Below are 19,103 nucleotides of genomic sequence, written 5' to 3' on the forward strand. Positions count from 1 at the left end.
TGAGTAATTTGCCCTAGGTCATATGGGTGGTAGAATTCAGATTCATATCTATATTAATTGATTCTAAACCTCATCCCCTTTCTATATTACATGAGCCAATATTTTTTTGAGATTTTATTTTTTTTTAATTATAAGTTCTGGGGTACATGTACAGATCTTGCAGGATTGCTACATAAGTATACACATGCCATGGTGGTTTGCTGCCTCCATCCTACTGTCACCTACATTAGGTATTTCTCCCTCCCCAGTATCCCCACCCCCTGGTATCCCCCCTCTAACCCCTCTTCCCTGAACAGACCCCAGAGTGTGATGTTCCCCTCCCTGTGTCCATGTGTTCTCATTGTTCAACACCAACTTATGAGTTAGAACATGTCATATTTGGTTTTCTCTTCTTGTATCAGTTTGCTGAGAATGTTGGTTTCCAGATTCAACCATGTCCTTGCAGAGGACATGAACTCATCCTTTTTTATGGCTGCATAGTATTCCATGGTGTATATGTGACACATTTTCTTTATTCAGTCTATCATTGATGGGCATTTGGATTGGTTCCAGGTCTTTGCTATTGTAAACAGTGCAGCAATGAACATAGGTATGCATGTGTCTTTAAAAAAGAATGATTTATAATCCTTTGGGTATATACCCAGTAATGGGATTGCTGGGTCAAATGGAATTTCTGTTTCTAGATCCTTGAGGAATTGCCACACTGTCTTGCACAATGTTTGAACTAATTTCCACTCACACCAACAGTGTAAAAGCATTCCTATTTCTCCACATCCTCTCCAGCATCTGTTGTTTCCAAATTTTTTAATGATCACCATTCTAACTGGCGTGAGGTAGTATCTCAATGTGGTTTTGATTTGCATTTCTCTAATGACCAGTGATGATGAGCATTTTTTCATATGTTTGTTGGCCTCATGTATGTCTTCTTTTGAAAAGTGCCTGTTCATATCCTTCACCCACATTTTGATGGGGTTGGTTTTTTTTTCTTGTAAATTTGTTTTAGTTCTTAGTAGATTCTGGATATTAGCCCTTTGTCAGATGGGTAGCCTGCAAAAATTTTTTCCCATTCTGGTGGTTGCCTGTTCACTCTAATAATTGTTTCTTTTGCTGTGCAGAAGGTCTTAAGTTTAATTAGACCCCATTTGTTTATTTTGGCTTTTGTTGCCATTGCTTTTGGTGTTTTAGTCATGAAGTCCTTGCCTATGCCTATTTCCTGAACAGTGTTGCATAGGTTTTCCTCTAGGGTTTTTATGGTGTTAGGTCTTATGTTTAAATCTCTAATCTATCAGGAGTTAATTTTTGTATAAGGTGTTAGGAAGGGGTCCAGTTTCAGCTTTCTGCACATGGCTGGCCAGTTTTCCCAACACCATTTACTAAACAGGGAATCCTTTCCCCATTGTTTGCTTTTGTCAGGTGTGTCAAAGATCAGATGGTTGTAGATGTGTGGCATTACTTCAGAGGCCTCTGTTCTGTTCCATTAGTCTATATCTCTGTTTTGGTACCAGTACCATGCTGTTTTGATTACTGTAGACTTGTAGTATAGTTTGATGTCAGGTAGCGTGATGCCTCCAGCTTTGTTCTTTTAGCTGAGGATTCTCTTGGTTTTGTGGGCTCTTTTTGGTTCCATATGAAATTTAAGGTGTTTTTTTCCAGTTCTGTGAAGAAGGTCAATGGAAGCTTGATGGGGATAGCATTGAATCTCTAAATTATTTTGGGCAGTATGGCCATTTTCACAATATTGACTTTTCTGAACCATGAGCATGGAATGTTTTTCCATCTGTTTGTGTCCTCTCTTATTTCATTGAGCAGTTGTTTGTTGTTCTCCTTGAAGAAGTCCTTCATGTTCTTTGTTACTTGCATTCCTAGGTATTTTATTCTCTTTGCAGCAGTTGTGAATGGGAGTTCATTTGTGATTTGGCTCTCTGTCTGTTATTGGTGTGTAGGAGTGCTTGTGATTTTTGCACATTTATTTTATATCCTGAGACTTTGCTGAAGTTGCTTATCAACTTAAGGAGATTTTGGTCTGAGATGATGGGGTCATCTAAACATACAATCATGTCATCTGCGAAAGGAGAAAATTTGACTTCCTCTTTTCTTAATCGAATACCGTTTATTTCTTTTTCTTGCCTGATTGCTCTGGCTAGAACTTCCAATACTGTGTTGAATAGGAATGGTGAGAGAGGGCACCCTTGTCTAGTACCAGTTTTCAAAGGGAATGCTTCCAGTTTTTGCCCTTTCTGTATGATATTGGCTGTGAGTTTATCATAAATAGCTTTTATTATTTTAAGTCACATTCCATTTATACCTAGTATATTGATATTTTTTAGCTTCAAGGGCTATTGAATTTTGTCGAAGTCCATCTCTCCATCTATTGAGATAATCGTGTGGTTTTTGTCTTTGGTTCTGTTTATGTGGTGAATTACATGTATAGACTTGCATATGTTGAACCAGCCCTGCATCCCTGGGATGAAGCCTACTCGATAGTGAGGGATACGCTTTTTGATGTGCCCTTGCATTCAGTTTGCCAGTATTTTATTGAAGATTTTTGCACTGATGTTCATTATGGATATTGGCCTGAAATTTTCTTTTTTGTGTGTGTCTCTGCCAGGTTTTCGTATCAGGATGATGTTGGTCTCATAGAAAGTATTAGGGAGGATTTCATCTTTTTGTATTGTTTGGAATCATTTCAACAGGAATAGTACCAGCTCCTCTTTTTACATCTGGTAGAATTCGGCTGTGAACCCATCTGGACCTGGACTTTTTTTGTTTGGTAGGCTATTAATTGCTGCTTCAACTTCTGACCTTGTTATTGGTCTATTCAGGGTTTCAACTTCTTCCTGGTTTAGTCTTGGGAGGGTGTAATTGTCCAGGAATGTATCCATTTCTTTAAGACTTACTGGTTTGTGTGCATAGAGTTGTTTGTAGTACTCTCTGATGGTAGTTTGTATTTCTGTGGAATTGGTGGTAATATCCCCTTTATCATTTTGTATTGCATCTATTTGATTCTTCTTTCTTTGCTTTTTTATTAGTTTGGCTAGTGGTCTATCTATTTTTGTTGATCTTTTCAAAAAAACCAGCTCCTGGATTTATTGATTTTTTGAAGGTTTTTTTTGTGTCTCTCTCTCCTTCAGTTCTGTTCTGATCTTAGTTATTTTTTGTCTTCTCCTAGCTTTTGAATTTGTTTGATCTTGCTCCTCCAGCTCTTTTAATTGTGATGATAAAGTGTTGATTTTAAGTCTTTCCTCACTTCTCATGTGGGCGTTTATTGCTATAAATTTCCCTGTAGACACTGCTTTAAATGTGTCCCAGAGATTCTGGTATGTTGTGTCTTCATTCTCATTGGTTTCAAAGAACATCTTTATTTCTGCCTTCATTTCATTCTTTATGCAGTCATCAGTCATTCAGAAGCAGGTTGTTCACTTTCCATGCAGTTGTGTGGTTTTGAGTAAGTTTCTTAATGCTGAGTCCTAATTTAATTGCACTGTGGTCTGGGAGACTGTTTGTTATGATTTCCATTCTTTTTCATTTGCTAAGGAGTGATTTGCTCCCAATTATGTGGCCAATTTTAGAGTAAGTGTGATGTGATGTTGAGAAGAATGTATATTCTGTGGATTTGGGGTGGAGAGTTCTGTAGATGTCTATTAGGTCCATGTGGTGCAGAGCTGAGTTCAAGTCCTGAATATTCTTATGAATTTTCTGTCTCATGGATCTGTCTAATATTGACAGTGGAGTGTTAAAGTTTTCCACTATTATTGTGTGTGAGTCTAAATCTATTTGTAGGTCATTAAGAACTTGCTTTATGTATCTGGGTGCTCCAGTATTGGGTACATATATATTTAGGATAGTTAGCTATTCTTGTTGCATTGATCTCTTTACCATTATGTAATGCCCTTCTTTGTCTCTTTTGATCTTTGTTCATTTAAAGTCCATTTTATCAGAGACTAGGATTGCAACCCATTCTTTTCTTTGCTCTCCATTTGCTTGGTAAATCTTCCTCCATCCCTTTATTTTGAGCCCATGTGTGTCTTTGCACGTCAGATGGGTCTCCTGAATACAGCACACCCATTGGTCTTGAATTTTTATCTGATTTGCCAGTCTGTGTCTTTTGATTGGGGCATTTAGCTCATTTACATTTAAGTTTAATATTGTTACATGTAAATTTGATTCTGCCATTTAGATACTAGTTGGTTGCTTTGCCCCTTAGCTGACACAGTTTCTTCATTGTATTGATGGTCTTTACCATCTGGTACATTTTTGCAGTGGCTGGTACTGGTTGTTCCATTCCATGTTTAGTGCTTCCTTCAGGAGCTTTTGTAAGGCAGGCCTTACGAAGCTTAGTTTGGCTGGATATAAAATTCTGGATTGCAAGTTCTTTTCTTTAGGGATGTTGAATATTGGCCCCCACTCTCTTCTGGCTTGTAGGGTTTCTGCTGAGAGATCCACTGTGAGTCTGATGGGCTTCCCTTTGTGGATAACCCGACCTTTCTCTCTGGCTGCCCTTAGCATTTTTTTCTTCATTTCATCCCTGGTGAATCTGATGATTGTGTGCCTTGAAGTTGCTCTTCTTGAGGAATATCTTTGTGGTGTTCTCTGAATTTCCTGGATTTAAATGTTGGCTTGAATTGCTAGGTTGGGGAATTTCTCCTGGATAATGTCCTAAAGAATGTTTCCAGCTTGGATTAATTCTCCCTGTCACATTCTGGTACACCGATGAAGCATCGATTAGGTCTTTTCACATAATCCCATATTTCTTGGCGGCTTTGTTCATTTCTTTTCACTCTTTTTTCTCTAATCTTGGCTTCTCGTTTATTTCATTGAGTTGATCTTCATTCTCTGATATCCTTTCTTCTGCTTGATTGATTTGGCTATTGAAACTTGTGTATGCTTCACAAAGTTCTCATGCTGTGTTCTTCAGCTCCACCAAGTCGTTTATGTTCTTTTCTAAGCTGGTTATTCTAGTTAGCATTTTGTCTAACATTTTTAAGGTTTTCAGTTTCTGTCCATTGGGTTAGAACATGTTCCTTTAGCTCAGAGAAGTTTGTTATTACCCACCTTATGAATCCAGCTTCTGTCAACTGATCAAACTCATTCTCCATCCAGTTTTGTTCCCTTACTTGTGAGGAGTTATGATCCCTTGGAGGAGAAGAGGCTTTCTGGTTTTTGGTGATTTCATCCTTTTTGCACTGATTTCTTCTCATCTTCATGGATTTATCTACCTGTGGTCTTTGAAGTTGGAAACTTTCTGATGGGATCTCTTAGTGGATGTCCTTTCTGTTTATGTTGAAGCTATTTCTTTCTATTTTTCAGTTTTCCTTTTAACAGTCAGGCCCCTCTGCTGCAGGACTGCTGGAGGTCCATTCCAGACTCTGCTTGCCTAGAAATCACTCTTGGGGCTGCAGAACAGCAAGGATTGCTGCCTATTCCTTCCTCTGGTAGCTTTGTCCCAGAAGGGTACCCACCAGATGGCAGCCAGAGCTCTCCTGTATGAGGTGTATCTTTGGGAATACGGGGGTCAGAAGGCCCCTTGAAGCAGTCTGTCCCTTATCAGAGCTCAAGTGCTGTGCTGTGAGCTCAGTGGTTTCATTCAGAGCTGCTGGGCAGAGACATTTAAGTCTGTTGCAGCAGAACTCACAACCGGCCCTTTGCCCAAGTGTTCTGTCCCAGGAAAGTGGGGCTTTATTTATAAGTCCCTGACATGCAGCTGCCTTTTTTTCAGAGATGACCTGCCCAGCAAGGAGGGAGTCTAGTCACAGTCTGCTTGCAGAGGCATTGCTGAGCTGCCACAGGCTCCGCCCAGCTGCTGTTAAACTTCCTTGCCATTTTGTTTACACAGGTAAGGTTAGAGCTGCCTCAGTAATGGCGGACTGCCTCAGTAATGGTGGACTGCCTCGGTAATGCTGGACACCCTTCCTCTCACTGGGTTGGACTATCCCAGGTTGAGCTCAAACTGCTTGCTGGAGGTGAAACTCTCAAGCCAGTGGGTTTCAGTTTGCTGGTCTCTGTGGGGGTAGGACCCGCTAAGCCAGATTACTTGGTTCCCTGCCTTCAGCCCCCTTTTTTTCAGGGGAATGAGGGGCTCTGTCTCGCAGGCATTCCAGGTGCCAGCTAAAATAGCTGCCCAATTTGTGCTAGAAACCCGCGGCGCCTGCTGAAAAGGCCACCCAGTTCTATGCTGGAAACCTGTGGTACTTGTCAGCCTGGTGGGAATCTCCTGGTCTGTGGGCTGTAAAGATGGTGAGAGAAGTGCAGTATCTGAACCGGAGTGCCAGAGTGGCCAGAAAAGTCCCCAGTGGCCTCCACTGGGTGTTGGGATGGGGGTCCTCTGGGCCATTGCACTTCCCAGGTGAGGTAGCACCCCACCCTGCCTCGGTTTGCCCTCCTTGGGCTATACCCACTGTCCAATCAGTCCCATTGAGATAAACCTTGTACCTCAGTTGGAAATGTGATCACTTGCCTTCTGCATCACTCTTACTGGGAACTGCACTCCACAGCTGTTCCTATTCACCCATCTCTGTGGAAGTCTCCTAGTTGACCAAATATCAAAGAATGTTAGTGGCCAGGCGTGGTGGCTCACACTTGTAATCCCAGCACTTTGGGAGGCCGATGCAGATGAATCAGCTGAAATCAGGAGTTTGAGACCAGCCTGACCAACATGGAGAAACCCCATCTCTACAAAAAATAAAAAAGTTAGCAGGGCAGCGTGGTGCATGCTTGTAATCCCAGCTACTAGGGAGGCTGAGGCAGGAGAATCACTTGAACCTGGGAGGCTCAGGTTGCAGTGAGCCAAGGTCATGCCATTGCACTCCAGCCTGGGCAACAACAGCGAAACTCCATCTCAAACAAACAAATAAAAAAGAATGTTAAATATGCTGAAATGCACTGGAATCAGTTGTAGAAAGTACTCAGATGGATGTGAGATTTCTGACTCTCTTGGTATGAAAATTTCCTTCTCATAAACTTTTGCTACGGTGACAGGTTATATATATCTCCAAACTACATAACGCAATTATATAACCTAAAGTATAGCCCGAGAATTACTAATTCTAAGAACTACCAAATTAGTGATTTTCTTTTGATTTTAGAACTTGAAAGTATGCATTTTTGGTCTGCTATTTTTGTGCCGGATTTATATCTATTTCTAATTAAAGAACAAATAAGGGCACAAAGCAGTTACTAATCATTATCTGCTTGCCATTTTTCTCACAAGATTTCACTCTAATTCAATCAGACTACTACTTAACAACTAGTTATTTTAAGTGGCAAAAGAGGTTTACATAGGCATCACCAATGTTTCCTTTGGATTTTGTTTCCAGAAGGCATCTGAAAACAAATTTCAAAGCAGCTGTACTTGAATTGTAAATTGCTAGTATATTGACTAAATGAAAAATATTATCAGGCAAAATTCTGAAAAGCTTCTGTCTACTCTTTTCTTTCTTTCTTTCTTTCTGTTTCTTTTCCTTCCTTCCTTCCTCCTTTCCTTCCTTCCTTTTGTTTTTCTTTCCCTCTCTCCCTCCCTCCCTTCTTCCCTTCTTTCCTTCCTTCCTCCCTTCCTCCCTCCCTCCCTCCCTTCCTTCCTTCTCTCTCTCTTTCTCTCTTCTTTCTTTCTTTCATCTCTCTCTGTTGCCCAGGCTGGAGTGCATTGGCATGATCTCTGCTCACTGCAACCTCTACCTCCCAGGTTCAAGTGATTCTCCTGCCTCAGCCTCCTGAGTAGCTGGAATTATAGGCATGCACCACCACACCTGGCTAATTTTGTATTTTTAGTAGAGATGGAGTTTCACCATGTTGGTCAGGCTGGTCTCGAACTCGTGACCCCGTGATCCGCCCACCTTGGCCTCCCAAAATGCTGGGATTATAGGCATGAGCCACCACACCCAGTCTACCATTTTCAATATAAAGCATTATATGAACAAAAAATTGTTTGAAGCTTTAAAGAAGTTCCCCATATATATAGAAAGTCACCTTAGTCTCTGGAGTATTGCAAATAACAAACCACATTCTTTGCTGTTGCATGTTAGTCTTTTGGAGCAGTGGTTCTCAAAGCACCATCAGCAGTATCAACCTCACCTGGGATTTTGTTAGAAATGCAAACCCTCCAGGTCCACCTTGTATATACTGAGTCAGATTTCTGTGGGTAGAGTCTAGCAACCTGTGTTAATAAGCCCCACAAGAGGCTCTGCTGCTCATTAGATACTGAGAACCACTTCCTTTTGAGTACAAACTCGAAATGCTTCTTATAGCCCTAGGTTCCTGGTGAAGCTATTTGTAGCATGGAAATAGTAATTTGCTAAGTAGTAATACACTGACCTGAAAAAAGATGCATGTTTTTTAAAAACAATTGTTTTTCTAATCTCTAAAACACATAAAAATCATTCCTCATTGACAACATATTGCCCCTTCTTCAAACACTTCCTCTTCTATTAACTTTTCTTCAAATCTCCCAGCTGGATAGTCTTATTCTGTGTTCTTTGTAAGGTACTAACCCCAAGTAGTATGTTAATAAAAGACATTTTAGTTTGCACAATAGACATGTAAAATTTACTTGATGTGGACATGATTACAGAGTTTGGCTATCTCTTGGGGGAAAGAAACACTGCCCAGATGACAAGACCAAGGTCCAGGTTCTGGATTTTTTGTTGTCTGCTCTTTGCAACGCTCTGATACTTCTAGGTTTCTGTTGTCATACACAGATGCTAGATGAGAAAGAGTTTGCAGGTCTTAGGTAAAGGCTTGGAGGGGACAAGTACAAAATCACTGAGCAAAGCATTCTAAAAAGGAGTCTTGCCTGATGAATCCTCTTACCTCTGTTCCCTTTTGCAAAGCTTAGGAGGCCTTGGAGAAAAGATTATTGTGTTAGTTTGTTAGGGCAGCCATATGAAGTACCACAGACTGGGTGGCTTTGTGAACATGCATTTTCTCACAGTTTTGAAGTGGGAAGTACGAGATCAAGGTATTGGTACTGTTGCTTCTTCTGAGGCCTCTCTCTTTTTCTTATAAATGGCTGTCTTCTCTCTATGACTTCACATGGTGATTTTGTGCCTGTCTCTGCCTATAAGGACAATAATCATATTGGATTAGGTCCTATGGCATAACCTCATTTTACCTTAATTACCTCTTTAAAAGGCTCTATCTCCAAATACAGTCACATTCTGAGGTAGTGGGGATTACAGTTTTAACATATTAATTTTGAAGAGACAAAATTCAGTCCATAACAATTATGCATGGCTGTGACGACTCATTTGTAGATTGAACTTGTTAATGCTTCAGAGTACAAATGGGTTGTAAACTTGTAGGTGAAACCTGGCTGATGTATTCCATCAGATAGAAAGATAGCTCTACCACATTCCAGCTGGGTCCCTAAAGCTACAGATATGCTCCATTACCATCCCCAAATGCCAAAGAATGAATGAGCCATCTAGAAGAAGGCAAACAACCACATTTGCTAAAAGGATAATGTTTCATCCATTAAACAAATGTGATACCTTTTTCTAGTCTGGTATCAATATAGAAGGCATGTGAAAAATGAGTTAGCTGAGAGTTAATTGACTGCGGAGACTATTTTCAGTCTCTCCCTGTATTTTCTGAATTAATATACACAGTGGGTGATTCAGCAAAAGGGTTTAAAAATAAATTCTTTATTGAAAGATCCCACCAATTTGATGTCTTCATAATTCGTGAAGAGTAGACCCATAATAGCTCTATTTTCTATTGAACTTTGAAAATAAAAGATGCCATTAGTTTAAATTAGGCTTGTATGTGGAATAATCAAGTGTATCAGCAAATATAGTTTGACTCAGATGCTGTTTAAGACTGAGAATAAATGCCAGAAAATAACTGGCTATTTCTTTTAAAAAATTAAATATGAAAATTGTATTGACAAGCTAAGGTAAACGTATTTTAAAGAGTTGATAGACAATATATAAATTTATAAAATTCAATTACAATAAGCAAATAGTTACTGTAGAAGAGTGATTCTTTTAAAGCATACTCTTAGAATATAAAGAAAATGTTATTAGGGTCCTGGCTATATTTGTAGAATATATGAGCCCTCAGGATAGTTGGTGAATATGTAGATATGGGGCTGCATATTTATATGCCAAAAAGCATCCTTACATTGCTGTATTGGGGGCTTTTTACCTTAGCTAGGGAAGGTCCACATGGAAAGAATTACAGCATAAAATATGTTTATTTCATTTATTTGTTTCCCCTGAGAAGTTCAAACCCCCAGGGAAGTAGACTGTGGATAGTATTTTATCTCCTCTAGCTGTGGGAAATGAAAGGGTAGAGAAGTGAATTGGATTTGTCTGAAGCTTCCAGAGCCAGCAGGCACATGGGACCAGTGCTCAGGTGTCTATTTCCAGGCATTATTCAGGAATTTGGTCTCATAATTTTCTCTAATATTAGATTTTTGTTTCCACTGGTTGGTGACATAGTTAAAGGAAAACTTTATGAAGCCTTAAGGTCTTAATCTAAACTCTAAGAAGGGAAAGAGTAAGAGGTTATATACATGAAGGAATACTTTTTACTTCAGAAATCTGTATTTTCCTTCAGAGTGTATAAAATCGTGTACTTTTAATCTGTAGAATAGTTTTCATTATGATCTGTTAGTATACTTTGATAAAAACATCATTTCACAGGTATATTACATTTGTGGGTCTTGTGTTTATGGTGGTTTGATCTTTTTAAAAAAAATCTAAACCTTATTTACCTACATCAGTTGTTGACTTTGCAGATCATGGAGAATACAGAACAGTCATGCAGAAAGTATCTGTTTGTCATCCTGAGAGTTTAGACGTGAACTGTAACCAGTGGCCCATTAAGTACCTTCTCTTGTTGTTTAAAGCATATTCTAGCTTTGCAAATTAATTGTTAATGCAGAATCTTGTAACAGAGCCATGGAATGAAATTCCTATTACTCCAGTCATAGCAGAGATTGCGTCAAGTACTCTGAGTTGTGTTTCATTGTTTTGTGATTCTGTGCTATTGGAAAGTTTTGCCTAGAGAGTGTTTAAAAATGAGGAAGTCAAGAAATAACTCAGTTTGCTTTTCTGGATGGTGTGTGTGATTTTCCATTTATAGTAATGGGTAATAATTTCTGAGAAGTAAAATTCATTTTCTTTGTTTATAAAAAAGTTACTTGTCAAAATACTCACAAATGCTTTCCATAAGAAAACATTTGACCTTTTTTATTGCTGTAAAAATGACTACATATACATATTTAATGAAGTAGAGGACATTCTTGTAATATCGATGTAGTAGGACAATATGCATGTCCTTGACTATTGTTGATAGTCCAGTTGTGAGTTGTAATTCACTATAGAACACAGCAATGTTTAATTTCATATTTAAGACAGAGCTAAATTTCAATTTAGAAGGTTCTTATATAAAAGTTTCAGGAACACCTTTAGAAACCAATTAAGAAGGATTTTTGTCTTAAGCGTTTATGTGCCTGGTGTAAGATAGTTACACGTGTTCTAATTTTTTTTCTTTTTCTGATTTTTACTTCTCACATATTGTATTAATGGTGCTTGGTATGGAAAAAAAAAGATGTAGTGGCATTTTCTTTTCTTGTCTCTTATTTTCTACTTTAAGATACATATAATTTTGCAAATATTTATTTACCTTAATAACTCAAACCTAGTAAACATTACAGCTAGTTAATGGGTTTGATTGTAGGTACCATGAATGATTGTCTAGTAAAGAGACGGTTCAGATATGATATTATTTTACTGATTATTTTCCCAACAGAGAAACTCTTGGGATAAAATAGAGCTCCAAAAAGAGTATTTTGGGGGAGATGAGAAAGGGGGTATTGGGAGTTTTTAAAGAGAATAATCTTGTGTGGCAATAGGCATGAGGTAACAGGCATTTTGATAATATGAAACAAACAAAATAGCTTTGAACGGGTGAGTATCTATACAACTAGGTAGAGTGAGAACATAATGAAATCCCTAACATTTAAAACTAGCAATGTAAATCATAAATGTATATTATCTTTTAGCAAATAACTACGCCTTTCAATTTTCTCGGTGGATGATTTTGACAGTCTACTAATGTTTGAAACTCTCAGGACAGAGTGTTTACCCCCTTCTACTTCGAATCATTCTTAGAGAATGCCAAGAGCTGGAGATACTTTTATATAGCTGATAGCAGGGAGAGGATCATTGAAAGAAAAGCTAACATTGAATGAACACTTACTCTGTTGCAGCCACTGTCCTTAGCATATTAGGTAAACCCATTTTACTTTCACAAGGACCCTGTAAAGAAGACAAAATTAACCTAATCTTATATACTTATGAAAATTATTTATATTATAATTATAATATAAATAATTTGTAATATAATATATTACAAAAAATATTTATATCACTACAAATACAAATAATCCACTACAATTAAATAAATATATTTATAACATTATAATAACATTATAGATGATCAAATGATGCAAAGAGAACATACTACTTACTTAGCCAACCAGGTATATATCCATTTGGCTAAATTGGAATCTGAGCCACGGTAGTTTGGTGCCCCAGTATATTATTTTAACTACTATATTACCTTGCTCCTGAAGCCTAATTTAGTGGACTCCCAAAGACATGAAGGTTGATTGAAACAGGAGATTTGATATATTTAGCTTCTCATTTTTACAGATGAAGAAATTGTGTCTTCGTGAAGTTGGGTTAAACTGTGTACAGTTACAACATAGGGTGAGAGTCAAGGCTGGATGCAGACCCTGTTCAGTCTAGCACTTAGGTCCATGCTTTCTTCCATGAATCCTCAGGGTGCATGTTACTATGATCACAATCACATGTGATCCTCTTTTGGCTGCCTGTGACAGGCTGAAAAGTTTATTTTTGGAGCTCAACGCTTTGCTTACATAAAGAAGAACATTCCTAAGTTACAAAGAACTGGTGAAAGGAAATCACTCCGGTGTGAAATGGGAATTCAGAGCTTGTTTCCTTGGTTTATCCATGCTCAATTGTTTGTGCCCCGATATTCATTAGGGTGTTTTAAGTGTCTTCACTGGATTACAATAACATGGGTTTTTTTCCATCTCTCTTTCAGGTATGGAAAAATTGTATCTACAAAGGCAATTCTTGACAAAAACACAAATCAGTGCAAAGGTATGTGTAAGGGCATCTGTACCCTGAAATCTTGCCTCTGCTATCTGATTAATGGCTCTTCCTTTGTAGAAGTCCAGGTACCAGCTGCACAATGATCATAATGCATGGTATATGGCAACCCTCTTTAATGATGCCAATGTTTGATAAGTTGTATTTCTAGTAACATTGCTCGTTAATTTTTTTTGTTAACAAACAAAATGAAAATCACAAATCAGAACAAGTATGAAATTGCTTCAGCATAAAACTGCATTACCTCCTAACAACTATGGGGTATCCGATTTGAATGATCATCAGTGATGCAAATTGATTTCCTATATAAAAATGTGGAACTCTGGGGAAAACTTCCCCATGCAAAACACATTTTAATTTCTCTGTTCTTTAAAGCTTTAGCAACATTGGTTGACTAGGAATAAATTTACTGATGGGCCTATTGTATTAAGCTTCAGCTATAAGCATCTCACGGGATTTCAGACTTGGCATTTTATTAAGACAGGCTTTTTGTTTTCCTGGAAATACTTCTGAAGTCATTTGACTATATCTGTGGCTCGTGTTTCTTCATGCCTGGGATTTCTATATTCTTTTAAAAGTTGCATTAAATTAATTGTGAAATCTGTATGGTCACTCTTGCATGACTCAGTTCTGACTGGAAAATTACAAGAATGCTTCTTGTAACATGTGTTGTTTGTTGCTCCTTTAATCCAGTCTTTGTTGTAACACTGAAATCAAGAAGCATAGTAGAGCCAAGTTCATTGTAAACACTGACCCTATTTTCTATACAAATATAATGTGCACAAGTTTTACGAAAGGGTACTCAGAAACTCCTATATATGTATCCCCTCACCTACTTGTGTAATGGTAGCCAGAGTCAATTCAACGGTTAAAAAAATAAAACATTCCAGGACGTCTGTAAACGGGGAAACGAACTACATATTACAAGACGAAGAATAATATGTTGTGTTTTCTTCCACCTCATAGTTTCAAGTCCTGGTTGAAGAGATACCAATAGAACCAAGAAACTAATTCTAATATCCTTATTAGGATTACTCTATCACCCTAATACAGGTGAGGGTGTAACAGAGGTATCAAAAACCGAATTACCTACAAACTACTGCTAGAGGAGAATACAGAGATTTCTTTTTGGGGAATGAAGTTTATAAAGCTAGGTAGAATGGGTGAGCTTGGGACAGGTGGATGTTTAGGAGAAATAATTTCAGAATGTAATTGAGTAGACCCACGTAGCTGTAATAAAAAAATTGTACCAATGAGGACAGAAAGAAGAAAGGAGTTAACATTTTGTAGGCTTTTAAATGATATCCTGGATATTTTAAATTTTAATTCTGTAAGCAACATAGATCTCTTAATAGTTTTCAAGCGAAGTATGATTCTATAGGTGTTTAGTAAAGTATTTCAGCAAAGGTGCATGAAATTGAATTGTAAAGTGAGAGAGTGGAAGCAAAAAAAATGTGGGTTTTAAAGCAATAGTACCAGAGGGAAGTTAGAAAAAAAATTAACTATTATTATTAGCATAATAGAAAGGGGTTCTCCATGAAAGTTTTTAAAGGTAGAAGTTGGCTATTGTCTGTAAAGGTGAAAAAGAGGAATGTATGAAACAAAGCCTACATGTTGAGTCTTCTGATTGGGAAAGACGCCTGTGCCACTTGCTGAGGCAAAAAGTCCAGAAGCAGCAGTAGCAGGTTTTGGGGAGAAGCTATTAGACACAGTGAGTTGGAGTCTCTGGCATGGCAACCATGTGGAAGATGTCAAAGAGGAAACTGTAATAAAGCCCAGGGCTACAGATGCTGACTGAAGTCAAAGGAGAAGATAAGATTGCCAAAGAATAATGTGTGGAAGAGGAAATGGAGCAGAGTGCAGTAGGGTGGGCAGCTGAGACCTTGGAGAACATATGTGAAGAAAGTTGGGCCGTGACCGAGGGATGTTCTGTCACTCTTGGCCTGCGGGGAGCATGTGGGATGTTAGAAGCATTAGAATGCTAATTCTGTTGCTACTAGATCTGCCCAACCCATTTACAAAGTCTTGGGTCAGGCAGTTAATAATAGTGATCAAACACCAATCAGAAACACAAATACTGCATGCTGAGGATAAGCAAGGCAACGGGAAGCTTGCACAGATAAGCAACACCTTGAAACCTCAATAGATTCTATTACATGACCGATAACTGGAGTGGTCAATATGAAAAGATCCTTCCCTATGCAAAGTTGTGCTCAGTCATGCAGGTATCTGTTGTCACAGTACAATGCTGAAGACCACAGAAGTGTAAATTGCCAACATGCAAAAACTGAACTCTTCTATAATTGTGAAGGTTTGAAGAATGAGGGATGTAACTGAAAATGGGTGGTCAGGGTCTCCATAAGCAAATTATATAGTGGGAGTGTGGGTGCTTATCTGGACAAAGTATACTGTGGGTATCCTGACCTCAACTCCTAATGTCCCTATCCACACTTTTTTGCAACAGCTTATTTAATTTTCTGTTTGTGGAGAGATTCCTAAAATCAATGGAAATAGGACCTGTGTACTACAGAAGACTTACCTCTAAAGTGGGATGTGTGAAGGGTGATACAAGAGTGTTTACTGGAGATACTAGAAGGAAATGTTAGAATTTGCATCTCTCTTTGTTTTTACATCAACTTTTTATGAATGTCATATATTATAATCTTAAAAATAGATATATTTTAAATTATGAAAATATTAGATATGCTGCTTCAAAGTACTTTATTCTCTAGTGATATGAATAATGATCTCACTAATGAGTATGGAAGAAGAAAAGGAGTAAGAGAAGGAAGAAAAAAAGGAAAGAAGAGAGGGAGGGAGGAAAGAAGGGGCTGTGGAACAACCTAGGAAAATCACTTATAGAAAGGCATCTGTAAGAAATTGAACAGCTGTTAGACCGTTTGCCCTGAGGGTAATATGAAGAAGGCAAAGTGATCATGTGACCATTATATGCTTATAAAAGCCTCTTATGAAAACCTCCCGTTGCCTTGCTTATCCTCAGCATGTGGAGTATGCTTAGCAGTGTTGAATGAATCACAACCTTCATCAAGCATATCATGGGAGAGGTGCCCTGTAGGGCAGCAATCATGATAAAAAATATACTACTATCACTTTCCTGTTTTAGAAAAGTATTATTTTAATGATACACTCATATATATTAGAGTATCTCCTTTCAAAAGATAGATCTTGACATAGTTATGAGAAGATATGATTAGAAAGACAGCAATTATGGAAAATCGTGTGTAACTGTTCACGATGACCATGGGAACAAGTTGCGGAGGTTGGGAGAAAGATATGAGATCATGGAAGAGTTCACAGAGCTGATAAGAATGAGTATTGAAACAATCATCTAAACATTTATTGGAATTGCCAAGAAATGAAGCAGGAGTAGTATAAGAAAAAGTGACTAATCCAAAAGGTATCTGTGGAGAAATAACGGGATGGGAAATGATACTAGGGATCTGTAGACCATGATCAAAATGACGACTGGTTGGTAAGAAAATTTGATGATGTGAGATTCTAAATTGGAGATTTTAGGTAGGGGAGAAACCATACTGAGAAAGGAGGAAAGGGGCTTACCACTTACAGGTCCAGTGGGAAGAGGGATGTGGGAGGAAAAAAAACCACAAAAACCTCAAATTTGAGAGGGCTGCAAGGGGAGTCGTGTCCTCAGGGTAAATTAGGTAATGATGGGAAACGTGCAAATCAAAGCAATTTGCAGTGACCGTTCATAACCACTCAAGTAGCAAACATTAGAACATGTTGGCCATCCAATGCTGTTCACTCTGAAACTGGTTCATCCATTCTTCATTGGTACCATGCTAAACTGGTACAGCTCCTTTAAAGTCAGTATGGAAACAGCAATAAAGGGCATACCGTTGAAACTCGTTAGCCTGTTGAGAATATTTATTAAAATATTTTATTTAAACACATTTTTAAAAATTATGTGTCTATGTACAACTCTGAGCACTCTCATTTTCCTTACTGGGAAAAAATATAGGAAGCATCCAAAGTCTAGGTTATGGAGCATATACAACTGTTATGTAGCTGTTAAAATGGTAGTCATAAAAACTAGACTATGCCAAGCCCTAGAAAGATGTTTATTATATGAAGTTAAATCAATATAAAAGGATATAAAATAATGTGCACACTGAATATGGAGCTATGTAAATATTTGAGAGTCAGAATCAGCATGGCCATGACTGCGGGAGAGCCAGGCTGCCTGGTTTGAACACTGCCTCTTCACTTAGTAGCTGTGTGACCTGTGGTAGGTTAGTCAACTGCACTGTGCCTTAGGTTCCCCATCTGTAAGATAATAACAGAACCTCACTCATAGGGTGTTGTGATGATTCACAAAGTTAATACATGCAAAATGTTTGATGATATCTCCTTTTACTTTTGTATAAAATACTGGCAATATCAAGCAATACAAAAATATTTAAGGTAGTGGGATTATGGGTGATATATTATTATTATCTTAACGTTTCTCCAAATCTGTTCTGTTGTATTTTGGGGCAAGAAAAAAAATACAGCTCTTGGAAAAATTAAGCTGGTTTTAATTATGTTTATATGTTGGTCATTCTTTCTATGGAATCTGAGTAACTCATGACTATATGTTTCTTGGATTTTTATAAAATAATGCCAGATGAAAATAGCAAAGAATTAGGAGAGAATGGCATGCTTTGCTTTTTGTATAATAGGCTTGAGTACTTCTTGACCATTGCTTTATTTAGAAAAGATATTACAGGATGTGTGAGGTGGCGTTTTCAAACAAGAGCATGAAGAGTATCAAGACCGTCATCATTAGAGAACACAAATTGGATTTGGTCTTCTCTGTGACACTTGATTTTGAATCATTTCCAACTTTTTCTCCAGGCACAGGGTATACAATTAAATCTAAACATTATGAATGCAAGGATTTGTTTATTTTTATGTTTAAAGATGTGATAGGAATTCAATTCTGCATTAGCTGTTGCACCTACAGCATATTGTGTGCAAGGCAGTCTTTACCAAGGTATGAGAAAGTCCATGAACTTGTCTCTTTAGAAATAAAAAGAAAAGGTCCCGAAATTAACCTGAGGTATTAAACCAGCAGAATCAAATCCTATTTTTAGCATTTAAAAGAAAAGCTTTTATTCTCTCCTGAATCCTACCCACACCCTGTAAGTTAGGGACAGTAGTCAGGCCTAGGTGAGCATACTCACATCTTTATTTCGGAAGGGATTATCAGGAACTCTTTCAACATAACCTCTCCTTTTCAAGATTATTCTTTCTTGAGTGATGGCTACATCAGCTTTCATTCCATGTAATATGACAACATACAACAAAACAGTCACCCTCAAGCCAAAATGACCAGAAATTGCAGAACAAAGAGAACAACAGCTCCAGATGGGGAGTAATGAAAAACAGACCACAGTTCATTCAGATATTTAAACACAAGGACTAAGCAAGGGCTATTGTACAAGTCACGGAGATTTGCAATGTGTTTTTGCTTGTTTGGTTTTTGTTTTCCCCATGAGTTTTCCTCCTGGATCAATGTATTTGCTAATTTAAAAAGTCAGGAAAAATTAAATGAAAGAAGCTGTTGAAAACAAGGTGTAAATCTTAAATGAATTTACTTGTCCCTGCCTTCCTGCTTTTGAAGGTTGGCTTCCCTTTTCTCCCTGCACCTGCCAGCCTCACTGCCGTCATATCCCTAACAGGCTATATGTTTAGAGTAGAGGCAATGAGTAATGGATATTCCATAGAACGTTTCCATGCCTATTAACTATAGGATATGAGAGTAGACAGAGTGTGCCAAACATGCTAGCTCACTCCTGAGGGTTTGAAATACTCTTTTGCCTTTGTTGTCACAGGCTGGTTAAATTATATTTATGGAGCTTACGTTACCTTTGACATTGCATTGAGCCCTTAAAATCAAAGTTGGAGGCAAGTACCCAGAAGTCCTGAAATCATCCATGAAGGATA

The 19,103-nt window shown here is 38.0% G+C and overlaps 1 protein-coding gene across 11 annotated transcripts in view; it reads left to right on the forward strand.

The window, feature by feature from the left end:
• RBMS3 (RNA binding motif single stranded interacting protein 3) overlaps window positions 1–19,103 on the forward strand; it is a 758,821-nt gene that overhangs the window by 208,288 nt on the left and 531,430 nt on the right. For all 11 annotated transcript variants that reach the window (XM_032259567.1, XM_032259558.1, XM_032259610.1 and 8 more), the window contains one exon: window positions 13,069–13,127. In XM_032259567.1, coding sequence (XP_032115458.1) covers window positions 13,069–13,127 — 59 coding nt within the window. The remainder of the gene's footprint in view (window positions 1–13,068; window positions 13,128–19,103) is intronic.

The sequence above is a fragment of the Sapajus apella genome, unplaced genomic scaffold (genome assembly GCF_009761245.1).
Source record: "Sapajus apella isolate SASKATOON/1434 unplaced genomic scaffold, GSC_monkey_1.0 scaffold4, whole genome shotgun sequence".
NCBI lineage: Eukaryota > Metazoa > Chordata > Mammalia > Primates > Cebidae > Sapajus > Sapajus apella.